Source organism: Phoenix dactylifera, unplaced genomic scaffold (genome assembly GCF_009389715.1).
Source record: "Phoenix dactylifera cultivar Barhee BC4 unplaced genomic scaffold, palm_55x_up_171113_PBpolish2nd_filt_p 000805F, whole genome shotgun sequence".
Lineage (NCBI taxonomy): Eukaryota > Viridiplantae > Streptophyta > Magnoliopsida > Arecales > Arecaceae > Phoenix > Phoenix dactylifera.
In genome coordinates this window covers 97,954-119,691 of record NW_024068172.1, presented here as the reverse complement: position 1 = coordinate 119,691, position 21,738 = coordinate 97,954, and the positions used below count along the sequence as shown (strand labels likewise).

The window sequence follows — 21,738 nt, the reverse complement described above, 5'->3', positions numbered from 1 at the left end:
GACATATGAAATGATATAATGCATACTATTAGAGCCTCTTTGGATATGCCTGAAGGAATATCCTGCAAGAATGGACTCATTGAAAGCCTAACCTAAATCCAAGGAAAAAATGAAAAAACCAACCGAAGTCTTCTTCCAACAAGAATTGGGTACGAAGGATATTAAGTTGACATGAGGAATGCTTACATGGGCTTTCTAGTTCCTAAATTCAGCAGAAAATTCAGTTTAATTTTTTTTGGATTATCGAAATAGGCTCTTAATAATTTTTTTTTCTAGTTCCATATAAAAGGAGTTGATCACTAACGAAGCCTTTGTTAGGCTGTGCTTGCTAGGTCCAAACTAAGTGGCCACATCCGGTTGAACTTGAGTCAAAAATCATGTAAAGGATCATGAGGTTGGATTGGACCCACTTTTTGATTCTAGCCACGCATGTCAACCTAAAGTTGACATGATCAATTTTGCATATAAAAATTATAAAATTGTCATATTTCAGATAAAACCATCCATCTAGGTGGGGCCGGCCGACCGAGCCCAAAATCCGGACCCACATCCCGCTCAGATCCACTGTCACTGTCTCCCAAACCGAGGTCCATCAGTTGGACGGCTCCCATTGTCGTACCCCCTAAAAAGCTGATTAATAATGGCTCAAATTAGACCCCGCCGTCCAAACCGCTCGCTTCATCCCTCCCGCCTCAACAAACATTAAACGTCGTCACATCCCCTCGCCGTTTACTGACGTCAACCCACGGTACGTCTAAGCTCGGGGAAGTCAATGACGGGGTCGAATCCGTCAGGGGATTTCCCAGAGGCAAGGGGGAACAGGGGTGGCTATCTCGTAATTTAATGCCAAGTAGAGGCCCGTTTATGGCCTCTTAGTTGCCGGTCGCGGAGCAATCCGTAACTCCCTTTTACCGTTTGGGAAAAGCGCCGTGAAGTCGAGTTCCTATCCAGAACTCAGGCTTGCGAAAAATTAGTAAAAAAAGGTCCGTTGATAAACACAACGAAATTTTCCAATAATTGCACCCGCTTCTCCCTCTGATAAAAATTCCCGTATAATGTTTTTATGCTTGAAAACAAAATTACCGTCAGATCGTCCAGTCGAAACATCCCATCCGTCCATCAGTGGAGAAGTTGGGGCGCATGAAATTTTTATGCATTCATGTGCAGAAGGGGGAGGGCTCCGTTTTTATTAAGAGGGAATTTATTTAAGAAGGGTAACTTTTTCTGATTTACGGTTTTATCCCGGGGTAAAGGACCGGATAGAATCAAATGGGCAGAAAGGGACCTCCTTAAAACGCGACGAAAAAGCCCAGAGAGAGAGAGAGAGCGCGAGAGAAAAAGCGAGAGCGAGAGCGAGAGCAGTGGAGGAAGCAAACGGAAGGCGAAACCGGTGGCTGCTTCCGATTTTTCTATTTCTACTATTTGTAAGATTTTGTCTTTGTCATCTTTCGCCCTTCTCTCGTCGGTCGCGGCTATCGCACACTCGCCGATGGTGGCCGCGACCACCTGAGGCGGCTGCCGACGGCCGGATCGGCGTCTCCGTCGAGGTGCTCCGGCGGGGAATGATGGGATTCCGGCGATCGGGCTGCGCTGCCCGCTGATCTACGGGGCCTGATCGTGATCCTGGGCCAGCGCTGGAGTCGGTCCCGGCGGCTGGAACCGCACCTCCGGCGAGATCAACCTGCGATCGGGTAGTGTTTTCACCGTTGCTCGTAGGGCGTATTCTTCGATCGGAAGACGGTGCGATCTCATTACCCGATTTGCTTATTGTTGTTTTTTTTTTGTTTTTTGTGCAACGAGTTTCAAGTCAGGAGACCAAAAAAGGTCTCTTTGTTATTGCTTTTATGCTTGGATTTCAGATCGGATTTAGCTGAGTCGAGAGCTTGAGTGTGGTTGTGGGGTCTTATATAGAGCAAGGTAAGTGTTTTTGTACGAAATTTTGGAGATTCTGGTACAATGTAATTTCTGATATCCGGGGTTCTTGCTCAGATCTGATGATCTAGCGGTTATCTGAGTGTTTATCTGATGATGACTTAAGTTCTTTTCGATTGCTGCGGTTTATGTGCGTTGAATATCAATTCGTTCCTACAGTAGTTGTTTGTAGAAAAACTTGTAGGTTAGAATGTATTGATATGATGTTTTATAAAAGTACCGATTTTGATGCAGTTCTGTCATCCTGTAAATGTGTATGTTGGTTCAATCTTTTATTATTTTCATACTATGATTATGAAATAACTTCTGGACTTATAATACATAGACTGATGGAGATTTATTTTGATTGCACAGAAGTTTTCACATTTGATGTCACAAGTTCTGATTGGTAATTCCAGATCCATAGTTTTTAATTTAATTGTTATTGTTATTATTTTTTGCATGAAAACACCTCTGATTTGCAAAGCATAAGAAGAACGGGGCATTTCAGAATAATTTGGTGAGGGTGTGGGTATAACATCCTAAAAGAATGTAGAATTTGTGCCAAAAGTTCCAAAAGAGTGTCTTAGGTTACAAAAAGGTAAAAGAACAATCAAAATAGCTGATTCATATTTGTACAAGTGCATGCAGAGACAGGAAGCTATTTGTCCCACAAAATTATCCCATTATTACATTATGATGCATTGTTATTTTCATTGGAGGTCTCAAACTATTTAATTTATTGCTTGGTTACCAACTATCTTTCTATATTTGTCCCGCTAAATCTCTGATATTTATAAAGAAAATAGCCCAGTGGTTGGACACTTGTGCATGCGTGAGGTTAGGAGACTTTCACTTCTTTAGGTAAACCATCTATTCCACTATTAAAACCAAACTCACAAGCGGTGTATGAGACTCCACTCCAGGTGCCATATGTCTCCAAACGACATGCCATGCATGTGGTACATTGTATTCCTTGTTAAAGTAACAACCCTACTGAGACTCCTTTTCAGTTAGAAAGAGCAAATTACATGCAAAAAGATGTACATGTCATCTTTCATAGGAATCAAATCTTTTGATCATGTGTTACTTGTTGGATCTATTTTGTGCATCATACGTATATGGCTGGAATGCATGTGGTTGTCTACATCTTGCCTATCAAGGCACTTCCTCCAAAGGACACCATTCTTGAGAATCTTTTTTTGTTGTGTTTGAGAGGGAAACAATGGTGATACAATAACCAAGAGTGACTATATTTATTAACTTAAACGAATTTTATATTATTAGATTTTGATTGAATGATGACATCCATTAGGAACTCGTTAATTTTATATTTTTTTCCACATCTTCCATAAGTTGCACATATGGAATACTATATCAACTCTGAATTGCATTTATTTGTATGCTGCCCCATACATGGGGTTGGCATCTAGTTTAGTGAAGCATCAAAACAGACTTAAAGTAAGCTGATGTTAGGAAACATGGTGTGAACGACACATATTAAGAAATATAGGATGCTGCGAGAATAAACTATTAATGAAGAAAAATGCTTTTAAGCACCTGTTAGTGTGCTTAAAAAGTTCATTGGGTGGGGTGGAACGAGCGGAGCAGGGTAGCGGGATGGAGGAACCCAGTGACAATGGGAAGGTGGGATCAGAGGCCAATGTGGCTCGTCGCCCAGGGGGGCTACCAAGGGCACGATGGGGTCTTTTCCGGTGATGACAGGACCGGCGCAGTCATGGTCGGCGGCGCAAGGAGCCCAGAGGCTGCCGAGATGGGCCCCCCAGCAAATCTTGGTGGAGGAGTTAGGCGCGTTGCAGCGCAGCTTTCCCGAAGTGCTCCAATTGCCGGTCGAGAGGGTGGAGAAGGCCCGGACCGCCTGGGCATCGACTGTGGTGATTGTCCGAAGCTTGGGGCGTAGCATTCCGACAAAATGGGTGGCTCGAAAATTCTGGGTGCGGGGGAAGCTCGACTACGACATCGAGTTCTTCCCTATGACCGAGGACCTCACAACACTTTGGTTCAAAATGGGGATGACCGGACGACGGCATTGGCCGAGGGGCCATGGATGGTGGCCGGACAACTGCTAGCCGTGGAGGATTGGAGACTGGATTTTGTCCCCGGCCTAAGCATAGTGAACCGGACAATCCTATGGATGAGGTTACCGGGTCTGCCGCTTGAGTTTTGGGACAGAGAATCTCTCCTGGACATTGCGGCGGTCACGGGATGGCTGCTGCAGTTGGATGGTGTCTCAGATTGACTCCGGCCAATGGGCTACGCAAGGGTGATGGTGGAGCTTGATGCCTCCAAGCCCTTGCGGCCGGGCACTTTCCTTCATGGGGCAACTGTGAGATGATGGCAGGGCTTTGTCTACGAAGACCCGTCGACAAACCTCTACTCCTCGTGCCAGGATCGGGCATTGGGAGACTGCGTGCGAGCTCGCGAGATCCGGGGCGGAGGCCCCTCTGTGATGACTGAGGCCCCAGCGGCCCATACGGGGAACCCCAAGGCAGGAGATGCAACGGGGGTCGGGCGGCTGGACTTCAGACCGTGGATGGCTGCGAGACATGTTTGCCAGCTGCGGCCGGCCTAAGGCAAGAGTGATACAAGGAAGAAGAAGACCGAGTCGTCATCTAAGTCGACTTAGCGAGCGGCTACACCAAAACCAGGGCCGAGTTCGCCATGGACGGGCGCGGTTGTGGCCGAGTTGTCTCCGAACACTGAGGATTGGTAGAAGCTCAAGAAGGTGACTAGGCGTAGCTCGTCGGAGAAGGCAGACATGGATGGGAACATGGCTTCGGCGGCAGAAAAACTAGGTATGCTCCCTGATGACTCGACTTGGATTGGGGCGGTAGTGAACGGGTCATGCCAGGACTCGGTCTCCCTTCATCACGGGCCGGGTGTTGGGTGTCTAGTGGGCCGGCCTGCGGAGTCCCAGAGCCCGAGCCGGGCCCAGGTTTGCGAGAAAGGCCCGCTTGCGGCAGTGGGACCAAATGGGCCCGGCCCATTGAAGCGGGCCAGGAGCCTGTCGAAGAAGCCCGCTCTAGCCAGGCCTGTGGACCCTGGGCCGAGCGGACTCAAGGCAGTCAACCTCGTGCCAGGTGAGGGCACAACATGCCAGATCGGGGATCGACGGAGGTTCCCGAGCCTCTCGCCGGCGGCGCACGACGGTCGGGCGAGAATCGGCCAAACTTCAGAAAGAGGAGGCACGATCGGCCGGCAACGCTGCCGTAGTGGCCACGATGGCCCCCCCACACGGCTCGCGCGGGCAGTTTCTTCAACGAAGCTAGCGCCAGAGTTAGTCTCTGCTAAAGTGGTGTAGGGGAGTAGAGTGGCCGGCGAGATTGTGGGGTGGTGCCGGGCGTCGGAGGAATTCGAAGTGTCCGTTGCCGACAACATGACAACCCCTAGCTCACTCACGGGTGGAGAGGTAGTTCCGGAGACAGGAGGGAGCGAGGCCTCCAACAGCATGGGCCTTAATGGGCCCTCTCACCAACAAATGGCTCAGCAGCTAAAGGAGCTGCTGCTGAGGCCTAGGGTGGAGAAGGCAGTGGCGCGAGAGGGACCCCAAGAGGAAATTGAGTCGGAGGTTGTGGACCGGCCAAGTGCTTCCCATCTTGAGTAATGAAGGTACGACTGTGGAATTGCCGTGAGTCAGTAAGCCCTCTTTTAAGCCGGCTTTCCTAAGACTAGTTTATATGCATAATCCAGATATATGTGTTCTAGTTGAGACTCGTTTGTCAGGAGCTAGCTTGCAGCAAGCGAGGCGTGCAATTCCTAATTCCTAGGGAAGCTATGCTGTGGAGTCATAGAGACTATCAGGAGGAATCCTTGTGCTCTGGTGGCTAGGTAAATGCAACATAGATACATTCCACATGTGTAAGTAGGAGGTCATCATGGTGGTATCAGAGGGAAGCAAGCCCCCGTGGGTCCTCATGGCAGTGTATGCGAGCATAGACTATAGAGAGAAAAGAGTGTTGTGGAAAGAGGCAACCAGTCTTCTCCAACTGGTGTAACCGGCGATGGTGGTGGGTGACTTTAATTGTATGGATGGCCTGAAAGAGAAGTGAGGGGGGAAGCCCTTCACTAACAAGATCGAAGTCAGAAAATTTTAGAACTTCATCCAGGGCAATGGACTGGCCGACCTTGGTTTTACAGGTCCGAGGTTCACTTGGTGCAACAATAGGCTGGGGCGTGCATGTGTATGGGAGAGGACCAACAGGGCCTTTACCACGGCCAACTAGACTCAGAGGTTTCTGAAATTCTGGGTACACCACCTATCCCGGATTGCCTCAGATCACTGCCCGGTCTTAGTGAGTACTTCACACCTTTTTTCAGTTTGTAGTCCTTTCCGCTTCGAGAAGGTTTGGCTTTCCTACCCTCGTTCATGGAAGGTGGTGTGAGGCGTGGCGGACACCGGTGCGAGGTGATGTAATGTACAGGGTGACAAGGAAGCTGGAGTTGACTAGGCTCCGACTATTCAGATAGAACAGGGAGGAGGTGGGCAACATCTTCAGAAAGGTGGAGGAGATCAAAGCAGCCATAGTTGGGCTCCAGGACCAGGAGGTGTGTGGGCTCGGCCTATCGGACACAGAGCAGGGGGAGCTTAGGGGCCTACTTTTCAGACATCACTCACTTCTTAGGCAGTAGGAGGCTTTTTGGAGACAGCAGTCACGGGTTCAGTGGATAGTAGAGGGGGATAGGAATACGAGGTTTTTCCACCAGTCCACCATCATCCGGAGACGAAGGAACAGAGTTGGCAGGATTAGAGATAGTAGCGGGCAGATGACTGAGGACCCTGATGCCATTTCTCAGATATTCGAGCAGTTTTTTAGATCGAAGTGTATTGACCCGGGGGGGTGTCGGGGCAGCTCCGGAGCCCCCACCTGTAGCGACTCGCTCAAGGGCCGAGAATGAGGAGCTGGTTGCGCCAGTGTCAGAGTCTGAGGTCAGGGCGGCCCTATAGTCCTTGGGTGAGGATAAGCCCCTGAGCCCGGATGGCTTTTTTTGGGTCTTCTTCAGGAGGTATTGGCAAATCTTGGGCAGGAGGTGATGGTAGCTGTTCAGAGTTTCTTTCAGTCTTCCACGATGAGTGAAAGCATATCTTCATCACCTTGATTCCGAAGAGACAGGATCCGACGGAGCCCAACCATGTTCGACTGATCAGCTTATGTACCACCTTGTACAAAGTTGTGGCAAAGATCCTAGTCCAACGAATGAGGGGGATCCTTCCCAAACTAATCTGCCCAGAGCAAGGGGCTTTTGTGGGAGGTTGGTTTATCTCTGACAATGTGCTGGCTGCTCAGGAGTTCATGTGTGATCTATGGAGGACACCGAAGGGCAGAAGCTTGATGGGTGTCAAGCTTGACATGGAGAGAGCCTACGATAGGATGAGGTGGGGATTCATGACTTATTTCTTGGAGTGCTTTGGTTTTCGCTCGCTATGAATCAAGTGGATTCAAGGGTTTGTCAGTCACTGTCATTTGCCATTCTGGTGAATGGCTCACCATCGCCTTTCTTCGAGTCTTCGGTAGGACTGAGGCAGGGATGTCCCTTATCACCACTTCTGTTCATTATTTGTGCTGATTACTTGTCCAGAGCACTGCGGCACGCCTCGGCGAGTCAGGAGGTGGAGGCCTATAGGCCGGCGCCAGGTTCATTTCAGATCTCGCATCTACTATTCGCAGATGATTGCTTGTTGCTAGCTTGGGCAACAAGACGGTCGGCGCTGGGGCTCTGGTGGATGCTGGGGGAGTATTGTGCAATATTTGGACAACAGACAAACCTATCAAAGTCAGCCATTTGCTTCAGCTCGAAGACCCTTCCGGTTGTGAGGACGACCGTTACTGGCATCTTGGGGATTGGAGAGCAGGAGGGGATCTTGAGATACTGGGGGATTCCGATCTCAGGCAGGCGGCTACGCAGGGCGGATTGCCTTCACATGGAGCAGGGCATTAGGAGCAGGCTAGAGAGTTGGCAGGTGGGTACTCTATCGTTGATGGGTAGAGTCCTTTTGCTGAGGTCAATTCTGAGCTCGATTTCTATTTATTTGTTATCCCACTCCTTAGTTTCCATTGCAGCATTACGATGTATAGAGCGACAGTTCAGGAGCTTCCTCTTGGGGCGACATTGAGGCAGTGGTGGTGTGCATCTTTTGGCGTGGGACTCCATCTGTGAGCCGACCAGTAGTGGGGGGCTGGGGGTTCACTCCTTGATTGAGCGATGAGAGATCCTCGAGACCCGGCTATTAGCCAGATTCATTTTGGAGCCGGAGTGTCTATGGGATTTTTTGATGAGGGCCAAGTACAGAGATTCGGCCGATCCAACAGTCTTTCGTATAGGCCAACGCAGCTCCTTCATCTGGAGGGAGATTTGTGCCCGTGCCCCGAAGATCAGATGGAAGATTGGAGACGGGCGCACCATCCGAGTTTTGGAGGACAGATGGCTATCCGGTGCAGCTAGCCGTCCGTCATTAATGCGGGGCAGTTGGAGGGAGGCAGAGTCTTTGATCTATTTGCTTCGGGGGGCAGTCTTGGGATGAGGACCTCATACGGCGGCGCTTTGGAGACAGACTAGCTGAGCGTGTTCTCTACCAATCCCAGATGAGGAGATGGCGGACAGGAGGGTATGGAGTGCGACATGAAGGTCAGAGGTGAGGGCCCGAACTTACTTCAGGTGGTCAGTAGACCTGCGGCTCGATAGATTGTTAGAGGTTGGATCTGGCGGCTTCGTATCCACCCGCGGGTTGCTTTATTTATCTGAAAGGTGGTGTGGGGTTGTTTGCCTACCAGAGATGTACTAGCTCGGCGTGGGATGAGCATCTCTTCGGACTGCGTGGAGTGCCCCAGGACGAAGGAGTCTATCTTTCATGTCCTCATCGGGTGCCCAAGAGCCGCGCAGATCTGGGGGTGCATCTCGAGCCCATATGGCCCTCGGCAGAGATGGGCGTCGACTGAAGACTTTCTGCATTTCTTGGCCACCTCCTTGCGGAGCCCTGATCGGGGAGCACCAGGCATCAGGGCAGCCTATTTAGCATATAATTGCTGGTTGGATAGGAACATCCGAGTTTTTGAGGACAACAGAGCACTCTCGAATCAGGTGGTAGAGAGGGCTCTTCTCCATGCGGCGGAGGTCATCCGCTCTACCACATCATTGTCTCTTGGGATCGCCGGAGAAATCTGGGGCCCCTTTTTTGCTCGTGCAGCGCCTAGGACCATACTGGTCTCATGAGAGCTTCCACCCCTTGGTCTTCTCAAGGTGAACTTTGACGAGAGTGTCGGTGAGGCCGGGAGCACTGGAGGCGCCGGATTCGTCATCCGAGACCACATGACCAGACTTACAGCGGCTGGGGGTCGGAGGATTTTTGACACATCTATGATATGTGTTGAGCTTCGGGCTGCATGGGAGGGGCTCATCTGTGCGAGGCACATGGTGGGAGCGGACCGCATTCTCCTTAAGGGTGACTCAGTCACGGTCATCGATTGGATCTGGGGTCGGGGACGGGGAGCCAGCTCAGTCCGCTTCTCCACGATATTTGCAGGCTTTTAGCGGAGGATGCTATCCTAAGGACAACACACGTCTACAGAGAGGCAAACAGCGTGGCTGATTGGGTAGCCTCCTATGCGGCACACCACGTAGGTGGCTTCTTTTGGGTGGACCATATGTCGGTCCCCATTGCATTGTATGATCTTCTCTCTGACTCTGTTGGCTGCCTTCATGCCCGTCGGGTGTGAGTCGCCGTTGTATCAAAAAAAAAAAGTTCATTGGGTCCACCTTTTGCTGACTTGTCAACTTATCATTCAACCCCACCCCCCACCCCCCGCTATAATGCATTGTCTTGAAAGTTGCATGATTCCCCTTTTGCCTTGTGGTGAAGCGGACTTTTCATGCACACAAAATAAGAGCCTCATATAGTTACTCATTAATGAATTCCCAAGGGACTTTGTTGGGTTGAAAGTTTTTAAATTCGGACATGCCTTCCCACTCAAAAATGCTTGAATTAAATGTATCTAGGTTAGGATTTTTAATAATTGGGTTGGATTTTTGGGTTCTTGAAGACCTTGATTTTTAATGGGTTGGCTTTAGTTTTGGCCCACATACTTGAGAAGTCACCATAGGTTAGACCATGAATTCAAAAATTGTTGGAATGGGACAGTGCCATCTGTATTGTATCATTTTAATGTGAAACCAGCACTGGTACGGGTGTTAGGATGTCAAAATCATCCATGCCGGTACATACTAGCTGTATAGTTTGTACCAGTCTGAACTAATGGTACCATACCGACCAAATCGGTCAGTGCCAGTTGTTTTTCATTATTTTGATTTTGTTAGTTTTGGATATATTGTCAGTACCAACATTTAAAACCTCAGGTTGGACAAACCCTTATAACCTAGTCCCAAGGGCTCGAGGCCCCTTGGATGGTTGTAATAGTGCGATGGACAATGAGCTAGTCAAGGCTTGGTGAGGGTAATTAGGAAGCCCATGCAGTTAACAGTTAAAAGAACAAATATTCTTAGAGAAAAATTGAGTAGATTGCATGTTCAGGATTTCTTAGTCTTCTCCACTTTAATTCGTTCTCCTCTCTCTCTCTCTCACTTTATTATGATACCATACCCTATCGCCCCTCTTATTGTCCAGTGAAATCCATAGTTTGGTTGGTGGGTTTGGTATTAAGTAAATCTAAAATAAATGGCTCCCATATGGGTTTTACTCTTTCCAGCTTCATTATAAATGGGTTGGATATATGTTGAGGACTTTTGACCTGAATCTGACCTATCAACATTACCACCCCTAAGCATTTGCTAGTGCAATCAGTGAGAGATCTACAATAACAAGATCTAGACATGTGCAATGCGTGTTTGCCACCGCTGGGTTCATTATAAGGAGCATTTGGTGAATAACTACAATTCTATCAATCTCATTGTTTAGGGTAGATATGCTAACCATACTCTTGTTTAATATATATATATATATATATATATATTTCTTTATTCTCTTTTGTAAAGTGAAAATATATATTATATTACAAGAAAAGTGTATATAAAATAGGAAAGTGGTATCCATATTTTTCTTTGTACTCTCCAAATAGCATGGGTTTCTTAGAGGGAAAATGAGGAGTTTAGAATGAAATAATTTAGCTTCCCTATCTTTCTATTTTACTGGGCTCCAGAACTACTGCATGGCTGATAATGGAAGGGGATAAAAGCTCGCGGTGGATTGCTTAGGGGGTTGAAGTTGCACCCATGACCATTTCCATTATATGCAGAGGTAAGAAGAATAAGTGGCACAAATTATTTATTTATTTACGAACATATAATGAGTAAGTTGTGAATAACAATGGGTGGACAAAAGCAATTAGCTCGTGAAAGAAAGGAATAATATTAGGAATTTCTCACTCCTCTTTATCTCAGTAAAAAAAGAGGTACTTTTTAGAATTTATTTCTTCATTTGGGTTACATAATATGATTCCTATGAGCTTATCCGATTCTATCTCTGACTGAGATTATATATGTCTATTTGGTAGACGTAACTTTTTAATGGCACTTTTTAATAGCTCAATGCAGAAGATCTGTGACTAATTTCATTTATGTAGGTTTGACAGTTGGTATGTTTTTATTTCCTTTTAGGTATATTGAGAGGTTGCAAAATCCCTAATCCTATATGCATCAAAGGGAATTCTTGTCCAATGTATCTATTAAGTATCGTTTTTAGTGCCTGCAGTTTATAACTTGTTCTCCAGTGTGTGGGCAATTGCAAAATCTGTGACGTTTTTAAGCTGTTCATTTTGAGAATCCAAAGAAAGAAATGGAAATGCAAGATTGCAAGTCATCAACCATAGTTGTTGCTCCAAGATGTGTGCTTTCACAACTTTTAAGATTCTTTGATCAAGACCATGGTTCTTCCCAGAAGTACATTTTGGCTTACATGCTGTTGGCTAGAAATTGGAATTTGTTGCAAGAGGTTGAAAGAAATATATATGAGAAAGAGTCGTATATGCCTAATCTGGACCGTCCAGGACTGAAGAAGAAAAGACATGCTGCAAGGACACAGACTGGTAGTGATTATGGTGATCAGAGATCGAATGACCGTCTCCTTCCAGGACTTCATGACGATATTGCATTAGATTGCCTGACCTGGACATGTAGATCTGACTACCCATCACTTGCTTGTGTGAATAAAAGGCTTAATTTGTTGATTAATAGTGGTTATCTTTACAAATTAAGAAGATTTCTTGGTATTGTTGAGCACTGGGTATATTTGGCATGTAGTTTGATGCCTTGGGAGGCATTTGACCCTTTAAGGCAGAGATGGATGAGGTTACCAAGGATGCCATGTGATGACTGCTTTTCGTATGCTGACAAGGAATCTCTTGCTGTAGGGACGCATCTTCTTGTTTTTGGTCGAGAATTGACTGGTTTCGCTATTTGGATGTATAGCTTAGTCAGACGTGATTGGTCTAGATGCCCACTGATGAACATACCTCGTTGTTTGTTTGGATCTAGCAGCTCTGGAGAAATTGCTATTGTTGCTGGTGGAAGTGACAGGAATGGCCATGTTTTAAAATGTGCCGAGTTGTACAATTCAGAGTTGAGGAGTTGGGAAACTTTACCTGATATGTATTTGCCGAGGAGATTATGTTCTGGATTCTTTATGGATGGGAAGTTTTATGTTATAGGAGGCATGTCAAACCATATAGATTCTTTAACATGCGGCGAGGAGTATAACCTCCAAACAAGGACGTGGAGAAGAATTAGAAATATGTATCCAGGTGGTAATAGGGCCACTCAGTCTCCCCCTCTGGTTGCAGTTGTAAATAATCAGCTTTATGCTGCTGATCAATCCACAAATGAAGTTAAGAAGTATGAAAAGGAAAATAACACGTGGAATGTTGTAAGGCCATTGCCTGTTAGAGCCGACTCTTCTAATGGTTGGGGCCTTGCATTCAAGGCCTGTGGTGACAAGTTATTGGTGATTGGTGGTCGTAGAGGGCCTCAAGGTGAAGTCATAGTGATGCATTCTTGGTGTCCTGAGGATGATAATAATGGTGAAGCAGAGTGGGACATTCTTTCCGTCAGGGAACGAGCCGGTGCTTTTGTTTACAATTGTGCAATAATGGGTTGTTGAGGCATGCACGGGCATGCTGGGCATAAATCAGAGTAGATAGGAGGGCAATTGCCTCATTTAATTGTTGAAGCAACTTATGTTTACTGGGTAGTTTCTGTTTCAAGTTTTTACATTAACTTGTATTTATCAACGACATCTCAGTTATGCTCTTTTAATCGAGGTCTCTATGAGACAGACTAGATTGTTGATTTAATTTGGAGGCTTCTTATTTACTTTTCCTTTAAATTTGGTTTCAGTAGCATGAAATTTTGTGATATTAGAATATAGCAAGGAAGCCTAGCATTGGCATGCACAATTATAATTCTTATTCTTGTAACTTTGTTAGGCTTAATTTACTTACAAAAATTCTCTTTTTCTGCATAGTCCTTGGTTATGCTGAATTTAAACTCTAAGATTACTTTCTGCATATGGAGTTGGTTTGCTTCATGTTCAAGAATAAATTTTTCTGCTTATCGGCAATACTTCTTGTAACTGCTATCTGAGAGTCTTGTCCTTGAAGGAAGACAGGTAAAGGAAGAAAATCAATGGCTGGAAAACTTTAACAGGGTGTCATATTTTTATCACTTTTGAAGATAGTATTACATTTTGACATATGAAACAATTAGTTTTGAACTTTTGATTATATTTGTCCATGACATGCAATTTCATAAAACAAGGAAAGAGAAGAATAAAGAAAAGGAATAAATGGATAAGTTAATCCCATGTTACATAATGAGACAAATTTAGCGACAAGAAGACTATCTGGAAGCTGATAGGACACAGCTCTAAAAGATTATATGATTGTTGTTTTTCTTTATGTTTAGCTCCCTTATTGATGAATGGATATGGGTGCTGCGGCCAAATAGAGGAATCCGCTAGGACAGCTCATTTCATCATTATTCCTGAGTATTTTGACAGTTTTGAATGTTTATCTTTGGCATATCTGAAGTCATTAGACTATTCTTCTCAAATTATTTTTTGTTAACAGTTCAGAGATTTCCAAAATTAGTCACCACCATTATCTGTTTATGCTGCATCTTCTGGTCTGATTTAAGGAATGGTCATCACAAAATGATTTGCTCTGCAAGGATTATTTGGTGACTTTCAGGAAGGTGCAATTCTCTGCATTATCTGGTAAAGGCTATTGGGACTGGATTTTATGTTATAAAAAATTAGAATCCATTTCTTCATTATACTGCTTGATATTTACACACAGGTTTTAGTACAAGATGGATTTGAGATTAGGTGCAAGATCAGAAACTGCTGGCTGAGGATGCCCCTCCTGGAGTTTTGAGTCCAAGAGTTTAAAAAGATAAGAAAGGTGACAGATTCTTGTGCTACATGTTAGGCTTTCACCTCGATTGGAGTATCCATGCTAGTGAAATTATCCTGCATAGAAGATTTGAAAACCTATTTCTAACTCACAAATTCACATGTTTTCTGTGTCTTGAAGAAATTCAATCAGAAGCATAGGGTTGCTTTTGCTGATATTTTATTTAGCAGGGGGACAGCACGCATGGGGATGATAAATACATAGCTTTGTTTTAGACGAGAGAGACTGCAACCTCTATTTTGAAATCTAATTGCTTGAATGAAGTATTCTTTTGTAGTTAGAGGAATGGAGCATCGATAACAAATAGGTGGTCTCGGGGAGTTTACTTTTCAAAATATACCAAATTCGAGTACAGCCAGAAATGATATAATTCATAGGTTTGCCCATCTTCTGATGGAAAGGACATGCCTGACATGCAGTAATATAAATTGTGGAGATGAGAGTGAGGTCTGAAGGACATTTGAGCTGAATTGGTGTAATTAAGCACTCAAAGTTGGTGAAAGTTTCAGTGCGCTCACGTTAGGTTGCATGGATCATTCCAATCCCACATTATGAGATGGGAATACGCTATTTGGTAGGCAGAATTATTGTAATTGGAACATTTTTGGAGCACTGCATGTTGTGATCAGCAGGGAAGTTGCACAATTCTTAAGTATTTCATGTACAATTCATGAGAAAGGAAGTTGCTTGCTTCTCCCATCTTGCTCTTTCTTTCAGATCTAGGTGAGTGTATTTTCTTGGACGATGCGATCCCATAATTAAAATGCGGCCCCTCATATTTAAGTTTTTTTACAAATGGGGCAAGGCTAAAATTTATTATTGCACATGTTGTGTAAATGAAGGGAAGACCCTCTCTTACTTCCCAAATTCCTGAAAGGTATTTTAGTTTTGATGCCTCTGCTGGTTACACAAAGATCATCTAGTGGCTATCTCTGCTGTTTTACTTCATTAAGATAGTAGTTGAACACATGCTACTTATCAAAATGGTCTTTGATTGTGGTAGAAAAGACTATATGCAGTTAGATGGGATGGGGGACTCCTGGCCCCTTAAATCCTGGTAATTGAGGGGTTTAAATCCAGGCTCCTAGTATAATCATCGAGAAGCTTTAGTAGCAAGGTAAGTTGGCACCCTTCACTATCTTTAAAGAAGTTAGTGCATTAAGTTGAGGAGCTGTATTTTCACTCTATATAATTAGATGGCAAGATTAACTTTAACGTAAGCCAAGCAAGCCTTATTATCGCCCACATATTAGTGTTTATATGAATCTCGATGACATAGATCAATAACTGATAACATTTTTCCCTTTTCTTAGCACTAAACCTAGTGCTAACACCCTAAATTGACTTTAAACCCTGGTAAAGTAATCTTGGTGAAGTAAGGGTTAGCTATGCAACTGATGGGCTATCCTCCAAGACTTGGTCTTGCAAACAGTGTAAAAACTTGACAAACATTAGGGCCCCACCTTGTTCAGTCTCCAAGTCTACATTCTGACAGTACCAGCGCTTTTAAAGATTGGATTAGCTAGGTAGCAGAAGCTGAAAATCACTTTTGGCAAAATTGAAGCCTGCCTAATAGGATTTCCTGTCTCTGAGAGCATATCTCTAGTTTTCTGTTTCCCTTTACCTTATTGGATGCCATATTTTAATTTATCATAATGTCATTAAACCAGAAAACTCTCCACCTAGAAAGAAAAAAGATAAAATTCTTATCAGCAGAAGAGATTCTATCCTTGTCTCTTTTCTTATTACTAATATTTTCAATCTAGTAGGATAATAGAAAATCCAGTCTGTTAAGCTCACACAGTTGCAGTCTTTAGATACTTCCAGTACGCAAGGAAATAATGCTTATATCGATAACCTTGTGTTCCTTTTCTGCTCTCTCCGAGCACGTAATATGTGGATTAATTTGTGAGCTTGAATTTCAACTCAAATTCCTCACCAATGAGCTGCGACAAGCCTTCAATCTCTGCGACTCCAAGCCTCCCATTCATTTGGTACCTAGCACTTACCTCTGAATTACTACTTACTTCCATTCCGTTCACAAATATGGTAGCCATTTTAGGTGTTTCTTTCAACTCCAACCCCAGGAACACAACCTTCTCTAGTATCAATTTCTGATTCAAAGCATATGCACCATTCACAACCTCTGACCTGACCTTCACATCCTTATCTTCTATCACACTGCTGAACCTCACTAAACTCCATTGATTCTCCTCACTTGCCATCTCCACCACCTCTCCATCATCCAAATAGACCTCCCCAGTTGCATTGTTATCCTCATCGAGCACCACCAGGAGCTCGAATCCACTCTGCCGTGCCAGTTGCAGTGTCATTGCCTCTTCCTGCATTACCAAGATGTTTCCTCCTCTCACATGCACGTTTGTAGTATCCTCTGGTGCATCGAGCGTGACATACTTCCCAGAATCACTACTCACTGTCTGCGAGTGGTTGAAGAGGTTGAACCATTTTCCCTTCGGAAAATAAGCGTCGACTGAGACAACTCCTTGTTTCAATACTGGGGAGACCATCACACCTTTTCCGATCAGAAACTGCATGCTGATATCATAGGTCTTGACATCTTCAGGGAATGAGAAGAAGAGGGGTCGTGCAATTGGTGCACCTTTGACATGTGCCTCATACATCAGCGTGTAGAAGTAGGGAAGTAGGCGGTATCGGAGGCCGAGTGCCTTCCTCGCCGATCGGGCGACGGAGTCCCAAAGATAGAGCTCCCGTCGGTTGCTGTCTATGCTGGAGTGGTCCCTCGCAAAGGGATAGAATGCACCAAGCTTCATGGCAAAAGAAATTTTGATGCATCAATCCCCCCTTGAGCCATAGGATCAGTATCTACAATGTAAGATAATAGACTGTACTATTTGTATACCTGAATCCATCTTCCACAGAGCTCCTCGGTCGTGTCTCCGCCAAACCCGCAGATGTCTGCTCCTACCATTGGAATACCAAACAGTCCAGAGTTCAGTATGGATGAAATTGAGTAGCCGAGATCCTCCCACTTGGCTGCATTATCACCGGTCCAATGAGCTGTATACTTCCCTGAGCCAACAAAGCTCGATCGACTAAGTACAAATGGCCTTTTCCCTGTGGACTTCATCAGTCCATCATGGGTTGCCTTGGCTTCCAAGAATCCATAGAGGTTGTGCACATCATACTCTGATAGGTTCCCATAGTGAAGAGCAGAGGCTGGAACTGTTAAATTGTTGATAGGTCTTCGAACACCATCGTTGTTGATCTTGTAAGGAGGGTCATCCAGGGAATTGAGCGGCGGGGAGGTGATGAAGTTGGAGATCTCATTCATGTCAATCCATAAGCCATCGACTGGAAGAGTCTTGCGGAATATATCGATCTCTCTGGCCCAGAATTCAGCAGCAGCTGGGTTCAGAAAGTCAGGGAAGTAGACAGGTCCAGGCCACACTTTTCCAAGGTAATAGTCTCCATCTCTCTTCAGAAAGATGCCATCTTTCATTCCTCTCAGGAATGTATCATATGTATTATTCACACTGATACCTGCAGGGGTTTGTCATTTGTGAAGAACCATGTCTCATTTCCTCTCTAGGTTGTCAATAGTAAGCACTGATTCTAGAATTGCTAAGGGTTTTACCTGGGTCCAGTATGACCACATACTTCTGTCCATTCTGGTGCAGCTGTTCGACAAATGCCTTCATCTTGTCTGCAGGAAAGTTGATAGGATCAAGTGTGAAGTCCTTGAATCCATCCATGTGATCAATGTCCGTCCACATTACTTCGAGAGGGATCTTAGCCCTGGCATATCCTGCTACGACGCCTTCGAGATCGGATACATTCTTGTAGCCATAACGACACTGATGGAATCCTGCACTCGTAAAGGTATGCAATATGCATGCATCTAATGTCATCCATACTATGGCTTTTGATGTCAAACACTTGGAGAACAAATATTAGTAGGATCACTCACCAAAGGACCAATACGGCATTGGTGCTGGCCGGCCAATGAGCTCAGTGTACTGATCCATGACTGATAGAGGTAATGGACCTGCGAAGAAATAGAAGTCGAGAATTCCTCCAATCACTTTGTAAGTAATGTAAGATCCACCATAGATGACATCCATGCCATTGCTGTTGAGGAGGAGCACGCCATGAGTCACTCCTGGCGGGTGTGTGATATTGGATGATGATGATGATGATGATGATCTCACATCAACGTAGAATGGGTGAGATCCATACAGATTTACATCTGTGTTTGCTGCAGCTATGTCGGAATTCCACATCGTCAACGTGTCGTTGGGGACCAGCCGGAATGTCTTCTTGGTATGCTCCCCGAGACCATAGAGGGATGATCTCCCTGCAGGGAGTGATGATGAGATCTCTAAGTATCGGTCTTTGAAGACAATTATGGGCGAAGTGTCAAAGAGGATGTCGCCAGTGGAGCGGCGGGTGATGGTGAAGGTGAAGGGAGTTGTTGCATGGGGGGTAAAGAGGAGGTCGGAGCCTCCGAAGGAGAGAACATGGCTTTCCGGTTGAGACTGATAGGCTTTCAATGGATTGCCTTCGGGCATTGCTCGATAGGAGAGATTTGGCTTGCGTGGGATGATGCTCGGTGGAATTTCCCATCTTTGGCGATCGGAATCGGTTATTCGGACTCGCAGGCGATCTTTGGTTTCAAAGCTGCAATCACAGAGAATAAAGTTAGGAGAGTCAAAAGGCTGCTCAATTGTAGCTGAAAGCATGAGAATATGGAAGTCAATAAAAGTTGAGAAATTGCAAAATTTAGCAAGGAGCTCGACGAAAATAAATGATGGTCCCGACGAAGTTTTGGAATCAGTGCTGATGGGATCATGATTTATTGAATAGGCTTCGAGTAATTTTACTGTTCAAAAAGGATCAGTCTGACCAAATAAAAAGAGAGCGAAAGAGAGACAACAATTAGAATCCTCAATTGTTTAAATATGATTATGAGTCTATAATTTATCCATCTTGAGTCCATGATTCAAGGTTATCAATAATTGCCTATATGTTTGGCATTTGCTAACTGTAGTTTGATGATGCTTACTTGAAGAGAAGAAACAAATCATTCACTTACGATGCGAAGAGATTGAGGTTCTGAACATCTGGTCCATAGATCGACGACTTCTGAATAAGCTGAAGCTTCGCAATCAGTGACTTCCCTGAAGGGTTGACATTGATCGATTGGAGCTTGTAGCCAGACCCAGCAGCTGGTTCTTGCTGAGAATGGGATGGAGAACAGAAACAAAAAGAGATGAAGAAGTAGAAGAAGAAAAGGGGGAAATTATCTGTGGATAAGGCTCCCATCCCTCTCACAATCCTCTTTCGGCTTTGTGAGAAACACCACCACCGCAAGTGTAGCTCTATTTCCTGCCCCAAGACCATCCTTTCATAATGGCAGGCCAAGGATTTTAATTTTCTTCCTTTGGAACACCCAAGTCCACCGTGTTGTTTTATTTGTTAAACCACAGCAATAACGTAGAGACCAAAGCTATTTCCCTGCACCACAAGCAGGCGAGATAGCATGACCAAAATACTAATATCCTTGTGCCAAGTGGAATGAACTTCTTCAGGGAAACAGTTTGGTAATAGTTTTGGGCCTCGTAGCTTTCTTTTTTTCCCCTCTGAACTCCCGGTCAAATACGTCTGCTCTGGGGAAAAATAAAAGGTCCGGAGATGGGCTTTGATAGGCTGGCTATTTTTACGTGTCACTTTCTGATAGGCTGGCTATTGGCAACACATGTTTGCGTTGCTAAGTGTGTCGTTTAACAAAAGAGATATTTGGGTGTTGGTGGGGTCGGATGAATAGCGTGTGGTATCTCGCGACAAACACGTTGGGCCGGCCTATCATGGCAAACGGACGTCAAGCGAAGTTGGTAGTGTGTTATTCCTCTTATTTATTCAGCAGTCGGTCGTGGGAGCTGGACCACCTTATCATTTCGAGCAGGAATCCACAAGAAAATCCATGCTAAGTAAGTAGAAAATTCTCATGAAAACCCGTTAGAGAAGTTATGAAGGTTATTAAGGATTTTTTTTGGTTGGTCGAATCGGTTAAACTAAACCACACGAGAGTAAAGACACCACCCATAGGATTTAGAAAATAAAATGCCCGAAAATTGAGATGGAAGATTTGTTGTAGAGTTCTAACATATGGTTGTAGTGTGATTGGCCACACAAGTAGCTTTTCACTATTCGCTTTCTTATAAATATGAGGTACCTTGAGCGAGTGTAAAGTGCACATCATTTGCCAATGGTCCAGCAAAAAGGGATAACATCTGACACCAAATGATTGGAAATCTAAAAGCGATCTAATAAATGTCAAAGAATCATCCTCCAGACAAATGTGGGAGGCCCTCAATGTCCGTATAGCAAAAGTTAGCCTCTCCCAAGCCGCACGTAACTCGGCCATTGGGACTATAGTGTCAAAGATTCTGACGTCTCCTGCAGCTAATAAAGCTCAACTAGCGCTCCCTATAACAAAGGCCAATCGACCAAAAGCACCTCTTTCATGTACAGTGTCATCAAAATTAACCTTAAGGAAGCAGGGAGTGGTGGACCCAAGAAAAGTATATTACCTACATGGACATAAAAACTGCATCGGAAGAGCCATAGGTTATCTCTACTATCCATGGTCTCTCTGAAACAGATACATGTAAAAATTCCTAGGCTTGGACGGATGCTTCAAGGATAATCACTCAGTCTCATACCCTAAAAAATGCTATCATTCCTAACTAACCAAATATGATAGGTAATATAAGACATCAAAACTACGTCAGATCTTCTATCATCACTAGAAGATCTCTCTAATAATCTATAGAAAGTCATCAAGTGATAGAGAAGAAATAGGAGATGAATCACTGAGTGGGGCTTGCCTCCAAACTTAAGATGCCAATTTGCATTGCAGAATAACATAAACTATAGATTCATCAACATGCATGCATAAGTCACAATGACTCGGTTTGTGAAAACCATGCTGATGTAGGATAGCTCGACGAGGGAGCCCATGCCATGCAATCTTCCATATAAATAGAGAAATTGTAGGATGGACACCTAGTCTCCATACCCAATCAATACAACAATTTGATTGAGGTTAAAATAAAGGGATTTTATAAAGATCAGATACCTTGACCCTCAAATCAGCAAATAAACCCCTACCCAACATATCAACACTACACCACTATCAATTTGGATAGAGAGTACCTTGTCGACTAATTCCTTCGCAAAATGTTAGGAGACAAGTGATTGATTCCATTTCTTTTCTTCAATGAGCAAGAGATCCTTGTCTGTAAGGCCTTGTAGCAAATTGGTATCAATAGGAGCAGGCCACCGAGCTAGAGTTGTGGATCATAACCATGGATCATAAGGCACATCAATAGATGCAGAGCAAATATAA

At 44.7% G+C, this 21,738-nt stretch overlaps 2 protein-coding genes across 3 annotated transcripts; one reads left to right on the top strand and one right to left on the bottom strand.

Annotated features, from left to right (window-relative positions):
• The first annotated feature begins 1,312 nt into the window (after positions 1-1,312).
• LOC103697881 (F-box/kelch-repeat protein At5g60570-like) lies at positions 1,313-13,261 on the top strand. 2 transcript variants are annotated; one of them, XM_039120457.1, is made up of 4 exons: positions 1,313-1,740; positions 1,860-1,917; positions 11,082-11,179; positions 11,539-13,261. In XM_039120457.1, the coding sequence occupies exon 4, from the start codon at positions 11,717-11,719 to the stop codon at positions 13,034-13,036; it is 1,320 nt and encodes a 439-aa protein (XP_038976385.1). In that variant the 5' UTR covers positions 1,313-1,740; positions 1,860-1,917; positions 11,082-11,179; positions 11,539-11,716; the 3' UTR covers positions 13,037-13,261. The 2 variants fall into 2 exon arrangements, with proteins under 2 accessions (XP_038976385.1, XP_008778046.2); XM_008779824.4 differs by lacking the exon at positions 11,082-11,179.
• Positions 13,262-15,988: 2,727 nt separating this feature from the next.
• On the bottom strand, positions 15,989-19,745 carry LOC103697882 (probable alpha-glucosidase Os06g0675700). The gene is made up of 5 exons (XM_008779825.4): positions 19,423-19,745; positions 18,298-19,007; positions 17,965-18,195; positions 17,230-17,870; positions 15,989-17,134 (listed from the first exon to the last, which is right to left on the bottom strand). Exons 1-5 carry the CDS (start codon positions 19,728-19,730, stop codon positions 16,250-16,252), a joined length of 2,775 nt encoding a protein of 924 aa, XP_008778047.3. The 5' UTR covers positions 19,731-19,745; the 3' UTR covers positions 15,989-16,249.
• Between the last annotated feature and the right edge of the window lie 1,993 nt (positions 19,746-21,738).